A 9,706-nucleotide genomic window follows, 5' to 3' on the forward strand; every position below is an offset into this window, starting at 1 on the left:
TGATCTGCATTATGATTATCACTTATGTAAGAAGAAAATATCCCCATGCGTAATCAAACAGTGACCAAAACTGTCACATCGCCAACTCTTACCAGATCTAGGGTTATGCTTGGGTCACTTTCCAGTGACAATAGGCACAAAATTCTTATATCTGCAAAATTTCCAGCTTTATTCCTTAAAGTGACCCTGTAGTGAGAGGAATATGTTGATTGTCTTATTTATTTGCTTGGAAACAGTGCCAATTGCCTGGTAGTCCAGCTGATTCTTTTGCTTCAGCAGTATTTTGTAAACACAACTCAAGTAAGCATGTGGCGTGATCTTCTAATGGGTCTATAACTTAAAGTATTAGGCTACTTCCACACAATGTATGTTGCGCAGTGCATGCGATAAAATGTGACACATCACAATGAAAATATTTAATTGCAAAAAACATTATGCATGTGAAACAAAAAGAATATATTTCGTTTTGGTGGTAATGTTTAATGCTTATATCCACCATCTGAAAAATGGGAAAAATGTGACAGCTTCTGCATCCCCCTCTCCACAAGCTGAATTTAAATACATAGTTACAGGGCCAGTCTTTTTTCACTCTCCTCCCCCTCCCGCCCCACTTTATGGTGTTGTCACTCCCAGGACGTACATTTACATAATCTTGCAATGGAGCATAATTCATTAAAGGTAAGGAACCTATGCTTTGGGAGGGGGGGGGGGGGGGAGCAAAGTGGATGGTGCCCCGGACATTGGTCACGTTCGAGGGTGGGGATGGGGGTGCTGTCTGCGTTTCTCTGCTTTGCTCCTGCAGGATACAACAGTGAGGTAGCTTTAGATCTGGCATATTCTGGCAAGCAGATACAATTTGCAATTGTTATGCCATTGTAATTAGTCAGAAGATATGAGGCATCCAGTATATGTCAGGGGATACTTGGTCTGAGCACACCCCCTCTTTTTTCTCCAAGATTATAGTTACAGGGTCAGTTTGTACTTTGTGCATAACATGAAAAATAAGATTACGGTACTTTTCATTTGGTGGAGAAACTCCTTCCTGCAGCGGTGATAGCTAAGACAAACAAGTAGCGTCATAACAGCAATTTATCATGGCTAAACCTAGAGGTCCTCAGTCTAGCCCTTCAAAAGCTTCTCAAGTGTTCTCAAGCACTACTTAGCATAGCTGTGAGAGTTACATCGACGTGGCACCTCTCTCTTTGCTTTAGAGCACAAATTTAAAGCAAGTCAAATAAAATGTACGCAAGCAAATTCACCATAGTTACAATTTCTAATACCATCACCTTGTAGCTGCTGTCCATAGAGGAGCCTACTGCAGTGAACAGTGTTGTGATGAAAAACCTCCCTTTAAAATGCTCAGATATTTGGTCATTTTTTTACACTACACAACAAGGCAGATTTTTTTAGTGACCAGTGCAAAGAAAACTGGTTCATAGTTTGAGCAGTTGCTCAAAAGAACCAATCAGGTTTCGCATGACCAACACGAGGAGAGGTTTCGCACAACCAACACAAAACGCACGACCGACACGAGGGCATGAAGAACCGCACGACAACCTGTTGACACGGCCTGTATTTCCACACTGCCAAACCAACTAAATGACATACATACTGTGTGCGCAAGTGGAATGACGGACCGCACGATATGGCTGCATTCAAACAAGCGCATGTTGCTCAAACGACTTGTACACATATGGCCTGCTGCACGATATGAGCCCAAGAATCATGTGAGCTAATCTTCCAGATGAATTGGGCAGACCGCTTGTTATCAGTGGCCTCATCTAGTCGTTTGGCAAGCGTATACACACCTGATTGTTGTCCAACTGACCAAAATCTATCAAAAATCGTGCAGATTTCCGCATGTGTATGAGCTAGGCAACTGCTCTACCTTTACTCCAGCTGCACTTATACTGGTCTGAGACCAGATTGTCTAGCTCTGCTTACATGCTGCTGACTATCCCCCTATCTCATTGCAGTACAAATGAAAGAAAAGTAAACTAGGTATGCATTAAACCCCACTGCTCTGTAATAGCTATACATTTGTGACATTTTAAGAGATAAGACTTTAAATATTGTTACTGGTGGGACATACATACATGGTTGGCTGTTTTCTTCACTCTGCTTAAAACTGGGTAAGTTCTATACTTTCCTAATTAGCTTTTTCTGCTTATTCAAAACTGATATTCCCCCGATGTACTGCTAACCAGCTTCTATACTGCCACCATAGAATCCATCCTCTGCTCCTCAGTCATTGTCTGGTACGCGGGAGCAACGGCCAGCGACAAACACAAACTGCAGAGAGTCATAACTGACGCAGAGAAGATCATCGGGTTTCCTCTTCCACCTCTTGATCTCTTCCACTCCACTAGGATGATGAAGAGAGCCACCATGATCTCCCGGGACCCCTCCCACCCAGGCAGTCGCTACTTCGAGCTCCTTCCGTTGGGCCGCCGCTACAGGACCTTACCATCCAAAACCACCAGGCGGGTGAACTCCTTCTTCCCCCATCAAGGCCGCCTTCTAGCATGCCCTAGCGGGGCCGGTCAACCAGCTCTCGCCACTTGCCTGCCCTGGCCCCCACTGCTCAGGGTCTGGAGGGTTGTCATTGTCATTGTTTTTATCACCATTATTATCACCATCCTTACTATTAACAATAGCAGCACTATTGAACTAACTGATGCATTGGGACTGCTATATGAGAAGGCCATATCTACACTACTGCAGTTCGTAACCTGTATATAGTGTTAAATTGTATGTGTTGTGCGTCTGTTCTCTTATACTATGTCTATGCGATGTGTACCATAAGCAATTCCGAGTATAGCTCTGCTATACTTGGCGAAATAAAGTGATTCTGATTTTGATTCTGTACAAGAAATGCCACAGAAACTCAGCAATGGCATCATCCATATTTTTCTCCTGCCAGGTTCATGTTACTCTCCTGCTGGCCCCATACTATAGGTGATGTATTTCTAGCTTTCCTTGCTGCATTTCCATGATGTAAACTAAGCATAACACTCCAAAATGAAGAGTTGAACCCTTTAAAATGGCAGTAGAGGTCCATACGGCATAGATAATGACACAGACTACCACAGTATGCATACATCTCCCCAAACTCAGAAAGCTGGCTTTTCAAAAAGCTGAATGTCCTAGTAGACAAACACAGATATATAGTACCACAGAGTAAGAAACTGGCTGTCAGAAGCTGCTCCAGTTCTCTGTATGCTACAAGTCCCTCAGGTGATGAATGATTAATGAACACTGGGACTGTGAACATGTCCACAGCATGGGTGACATTTGTCTTGACCTACATTACACTGTTGTGGCCAGACTACATGGACAAATAGTCAATCATAGCTTGAGGCAACCTCACTACAAGGGTGCTAATACTGAACCATGCCTTCTATTCTGACAACATCACACAGGATTGTGTGTACCCTACAGCCTGCCAGACAGTGACTAATTTACTCATAAGGTAAAGCAATTTCTTAGCCTTGGTCCAAGAAAAAAAGCATTATAGTAGATTTATTATGGGGCATAGATCCTCAACAGGTAGTATTGGTACCCTAGGGGATACTGATTGGTTTCGGGATCCTTGGACTTGGCAAAATTAATTACAGTAAGTATAATACATTCACAATATTAGAAATGTTAAAACTGTGTATAAATGTCTTTACCATGCAAAACTAAAACTAAGTATTTTGGTTAATTAAAAGCAATAGGGAATGCTTGGAACTTATACACAATGCACAATTAACCAGTTCCTGCAAAATTGACTTTTAAAAGGTGGCTGGATAGTGTTAAGGGCTCTGCCTCTGACACAGGAGACCTGGGTTCGAATCTCGGCTCTGCCTGTTCAGTAAGCCAGCACCTATTCAGTAGGAGACCTAACACTGCTACTGCCTATAGAGCGCGTCCTAGTGGCTGCAGCTCTGGCGCTTTGAGTCCGCCAGGAGAAAAGCGCTATATAAATGTTCTGTGTTTGTTTGTTTGTTAAAACATTTGTTTTTTGCACTGTCTAGTACAAAACCGACGTTTTAAAACAAACTGTTTTGCAGGGCAGAGGATCAGTATGCAGCCCTGGGTGCACGCGCGCACAACCACTTTCCGACACCTATCGGGGGGGGGTGAAGTGGATAAGGATGCTTTTACACTTGGTGTAATTCACTCTGTGCACGTTAAAATTGCAACCACACCACATCGTACTGCACCATTGCAGACATTTTAACATATGCAGCAGATTGTGTTGACAAGGATATTGTTGTCAACCTACCTTCAAAGAGTCGTACCCTTCAGTCATGTGTATACTGCTAGACAGGAAGCAAGTCATCTGAAAATCTGTATCTGCGCCACAAATTAAAAATGTGTCCATTACCATTGACTTTAACTGCTTCCAGTGCCGATTGCGATGCATGACAATGCACTGCAACTTCTGTGTCAGCTAGAGCACTTCCGCCACATCGCAGGAAGTGTGTAATGTCCTATTGGTTTTAATGGCTACTGCTGTGAGGTGCGTTATGTGGAGGCGGCACAGCACATCTCAATGTGGTAAGTGTAAATGCAGCCTAAAGGGTTACTTAAAGTGTACCTGAGATGGGCTAATAAAAAGAATTGATACTTACCCGGGGCTTACTCCAGCCCAATGAGCAGCGATGTGTCCCTCACCGTCCTCCTAAATGCCTCCATTCTCCTGGTGTCAGTCTCAGTAATCTGGCTCGCCAGTCCACTCTTCTGCGCATGCATGGAGGGGCTGAACATGCACAGAGGAGCCAACTGTAACTACTGAGCCAAGTTATCAGACCGATACCAGGAGAACGGTGGCACTCAGTAGGATGGCGAGGGATGCATTGCTGGTATGGATCCTGGTAATCTGGCTCAATCGCGGAGGGGCTAAGCATGCGCAGAAGAGCTGACTGGCTCGACTGAGCCTGATTACAGGGACTGATACCAGGAGAACGGAGGCACTCAGGAGGACGGTGAGGGATGCATTGCTGCTCATGGGGCTGGAGAAAGCCCAGGGAAAGTATCAAATCTTTTTATTAGCCCATCTCAGGATTACTTTAAGTGAAAATATTTTTCCCAGTTTAATTTACTTGGGTCTTTTTCTAGCTCCCTGTAGTCATTCTGGTCCCTCACTGTCATTCTGCTCTTATCCTTGCTGCGGCCACGCTCATCCAAAAGCTATCCGACTCAGCCAGTTGCTGGCTACTGCACATGCACGCCTCCAGCCACTCACCTCCTTGATTCTGCTCCTGTGGCCTGGAGCATTTGGCGCATGCGCAGTTGCAATTTTAACAGACTGCACAAGCTCAGAGCATCCAGCGCACATGAGCAGGATAGAGGAGGTGCACAACCTAGGGGTCACACATGTAGCTTTCAGAGGCTCACAGCTGCTGCAGGGATCGGAGGAGAATGGCGGAACAGAGAGCAAAACAAATAAAGGGGGCATTAGATTAAAATCATTCAAAGCAAATGATTTCCAATTAATCGGGCAATTATCATTAATTATAATTTATCATTGAAAAGGTGCCAAGCAACATGAAAAGATGATGAAGCATGATGCTTTTTGGGCATATAGCGTGATCCACCATGCCGGATTCATTCAGGCAATTATTGTTCACGCAAAACTGTGTGTACACATATAGTTCCAGCATGCATGATGTTTTTACAACCATGCATGCGTAGCGGACTGAGTATGTAAACAACATTACATCACAAATAAACATCGACCTTAGTACACATGCGTTCCAAAACATTTGTGTTGTGTTATGTTTAGAACCGGTATGTGCCAAATCACTGGCCAATCACTGTCATGAAATGTTCGTATACAATGAGTTTTACCACATGTGTGTACTTAGCTTTAAGGTGTGCTACTAATAAATATATAAGAAGTACTTGAGATAATCTTACCTATAGCAGGAGGCACACACTAAAATGATGCCCAGAATCACTGCTGTGTACCACAGAAGAAGGCTGGCACAACAGAGGGCATAGAAAAGTAATTTAAGCAAGGGGGTATCGATAATCTTATTACATGCTCTAGGAAATGTATAAAGCCAATTCATTTTAGTCTATAACATACAGTCCCAGGTATGGTCTCCTGTTTTGAGTTTTCTGCTCAAGGTGCTATAAACACCTGTATCTCAAAATACTGCAATACTGTCTGCTAGTAAAAATAATCCAAACAAATATGCTCTTCCTTCATAGTCAGCTTTACAAGTACCAATAATAAAATGGAAAACAAACAAAAAAAGTTTTAAAAAAAAGATAATGATGAAACAATATGAATATAAAGTGACATTCAAGCTCTCTTTCGGTGCAAGCAGTCCTCCTATGCATGAGTCAGATAACAATAAATCAAACATACTTTTTTCTCTAATTCAGTTTGACGCATGCAGTGACAAGCAGCACAGCTAAACAGCATGTAGCTTTCTGGCTCAGTTGCAAACCATAAGATCATGCCTTTAGCTGGCAGACAAAATAGTTAATCATATATTAAGACAACTGATGGAGTTCTAGAAACTGCTTGAAGTGAACTTTTCACCACGTTACACTTATTGAACTGCACTCTGATTTGTAAAACAGGATATGTATTTTACCTTTACTGCAGTTCCCATGTCAAAATGTGCAGCCAGAAGTTAGGGTCAACTAATGAGTAAAGAGCAGTCTAGCTATAGTCAACTGAACAAGCACTTTTCTCAGCTTTAGCTTACTAGGTCTGATCAGATAAGACAGATAAAATTGTTTATTCAGAAAAAGACAGGTGTATAAATCTTAGTCCTCTCCTATCAATGTTTATCATGTGGTCCATCTATCACGAAAGCCCCAAAGCCCCTGAAAATGTTAATATGGGGACTGAAGGCAGGCTAATAAATTCTGTGCTTGGATTGACTTTCTTCTGTGTGAGTGAAAGTTTCACTTTAAATCTATACAGAAACATTAGATGACTTTCACCTGGCCCTGCCAAATTCTACAGACAACTGCAGATCTACAGATTAGACAAATGTCAAGATGTCTACAGGGTACGGATGACTAAAGCAGACACCCTTAGCAGAGCTGGTTGGACCAAAAGGATGGTTGACTTTCAGACAGCAACCTTGTTTCCCTCCCCCAAATAAAATGGTGGGGTGTGTGCAGAGTGGATAGACAGACATGATTATTATGTCAAACAACAGATGTTTAGGTAGCACTTTAGCAGACCAGAGATCAGGCAGTGGTCAGAGGGATTGCCCAACCGCTCTATCTTATGTCTATGGCTGCCTACCCCATACCAGACCCTTCAAAGTCTTCATCCTATTTCTGACCTTAACTGTCACTGTTAGTCAGTCAGGCTGCCTTTGTAATGTGCTGCAGATTAATTACTAAGAAACAATTATTGGCAGGCTGATTTACTAAAAAAGGGAAAGATGCAGTCATTTTTATTTCTTTTTTTAAGCAATGTGCACTCTAGCTTGGTCTATTTACCAAGCATTTCATGACTTGTATGTCATCTTATGATTCAGTGACCGCCTGAGCAGAGGAAGAGTCCATTAACCCCCAGAGATTTCCTTATTGATAGGTGGAATTCTGACCCATCTACAACCTCACAGTAGACATTAGATTAACCCCCTCACACCAATGACACTGTGGATATGATAGACGCGTTGCCAAGCAATCGACAGTGCTAAATGTGTTTTTTTTTCCAACAACCTGGAAACACTCTAGTTAATCCCACAGATGCAAGGGAGAGGTAAAATCATCATAATATTAACTAATATGTCGCAGAATGGGAGTAAAAATAATATTCATAAGTTATCCTTTAAGGGGTTACTGCATCAAATACACAGTCACATGCATCAAGGCAGCCTGTGCAACTCATTCCAGAGCACCCGATGCTGGTATGCCGTGGTTAACCCCTTTCATGCTGCACGAGCATGCAGGTTTCCTTTTAAATGCACACTGTATCTAATGGACGAGGGCTGCTGCAGATATCCCCATGTCCGATGCATCACCTACACCAAACCATGGTCTTCAGCTGTAGAGCTCACAAAATGGAGTTTTACTTTAAATATACAACAGGCATGAATGTAATATTTGCTTCCTCATATCTATTACGATAGAGCAACGTCTGAAGGCTGATAGTTTTATTAAATAAGCTAAGGAGAGCTCAATTGTTTGCTGACACTAAGGCATTCGTAGTTTTAAGTCTTCTAAGCTGATAAAAGCTCACATCTGATTGGTTGCCATAGGGAACTGCATATCACTGTTATTTAAGGTGGCCACTAATGATACAATCTTTTTTGTCCAATCTTACAATTTCTATGCAATATAAGGGAGTACTTAAAGTAAAATATCCAGTTAAAGTATATTTGCCCCTGACTACTACTTAGATTTGGTAAGAGTGGACAATAAAAGGTTGTATCATTACCATTACTGCTTCACTGGTCAAGTGAGTTTTTTTTAATCTAGATAGTAATGGTGTCAGAAACAGCAGCCAATATTGTGGCATATTTTCCCTTGTGTGGTTCTTCAGATTAGTAGTCATGTGTTTAACACATTCTGCTCTTCGCTTGGTGTTCTGCCAAACCTCACTGCCACTTGCAGCCGACAGCTTGTCATAGTGAGTTGGGCTGACTTCACCAGTGTGTCCTCTGCCTCCATTTCCATCTGCCATCTACCCAATGCAGGATCATTTCTCCACACCACTAAATGCCAGTCATTTTACTGTTTACTGGTTAGGGAGCATTTAGCATGCAATTACCTAGTTCTCTGCTGGAATTCGACAATTTATAACTTATGTCTGATACTCTCCTGAGTATTGTTATATAAATACTGCTGCCAGTCTTGCACCAGAGCGCACACAATGGATGCATTGAGTACTGTTTCCTCTAGGAAAGACACACTACAGTGACCCTCACCAGTTTTAAGGACCATTAACACTTAATAAATAATCAAAACTACCATATGCCAATGACATTCTACAAGCAGATGTCAGCTGGTCACACTTACAACTCCACGATTTATATCCTCAGCTGTAGGGGTTGGTGCTGCAACAGATTCCCGCAAAGCAATCAAAAGACCGATCAGAAACATCTCCCGGGGCCAACAACTCTCTTTGGAGGAAATCCACAACATCCCTCGTCTTCCTCCTCAGCCCTGAGCGAATGAAGGAGACATTCATATGTGCACCCTCTTCACATCTCCTCTGCACCATCAGCAGCTCACATACACAATCCAGGCTCTGCTGCTGGGAGTACATCGGTATGCCATCACCTATCCATCAACAGCAGCCACATCCAGGGAAGTTTGGGAGATACCGCACAACAGGTCAGAGTGGCAGCTTTCAGCACCTCGGACAGTTCCTAACACGTGGAAAGGCTACAGGATAATGCAGAGCGCACGAAGCCTGTTATCATTCACAGGAGCTGATGTTCCAGCCCAAGTGACCCCACAGCTCAGTTCTGAATCGACTGGCTGCTCGATCGCCCGAGCTCTGCCAGGCTGGAGTGCATTCTGGGCTGGGAGTGTGCGGAGTTGAGGAGGGTGAAGGAGGAGCTGAGTGTGGGAAGGGAATCTCGGCAACCTATAAGTTCCAAGTGGCCGGCAGCTGGGAGAGGCTTGCAGAAAAGGAGGGGGATCTAATTCATATTTCGTCTGAATCCAAAGGCAGCAGACGAGGCTGATGCTTGTAGGCTGCAGAATACATAGCTGACGACAGAGGGCAGAGTTG

The 9,706-nt window shown here is 43.1% G+C and overlaps 1 protein-coding gene across 2 annotated transcripts in view; it reads right to left on the reverse strand.

Moving 5' to 3' along the window:
- The window catches only part of MMP17 (matrix metallopeptidase 17), a 225,787-nt gene extending 216,308 nt beyond the window's left edge, over positions 1-9,479 (reverse strand). For both annotated transcript variants that reach the window (XM_068243452.1, XM_068243451.1), the window contains exon 1: positions 8,986-9,479. In XM_068243452.1, coding sequence (XP_068099553.1) covers positions 8,986-9,111 — 126 coding nt within the window. In that variant the 5' untranslated portion in view covers positions 9,112-9,479. The remainder of the gene's footprint in view (positions 1-8,985) is intronic.
- Positions 9,480-9,706: the final 227 nt, after the last annotated feature.

This window comes from Hyperolius riggenbachi, chromosome 1, assembly GCF_040937935.1.
Source record: "Hyperolius riggenbachi isolate aHypRig1 chromosome 1, aHypRig1.pri, whole genome shotgun sequence".
NCBI classification, from domain to species: Eukaryota; Metazoa; Chordata; class Amphibia; order Anura; family Hyperoliidae; genus Hyperolius; species Hyperolius riggenbachi.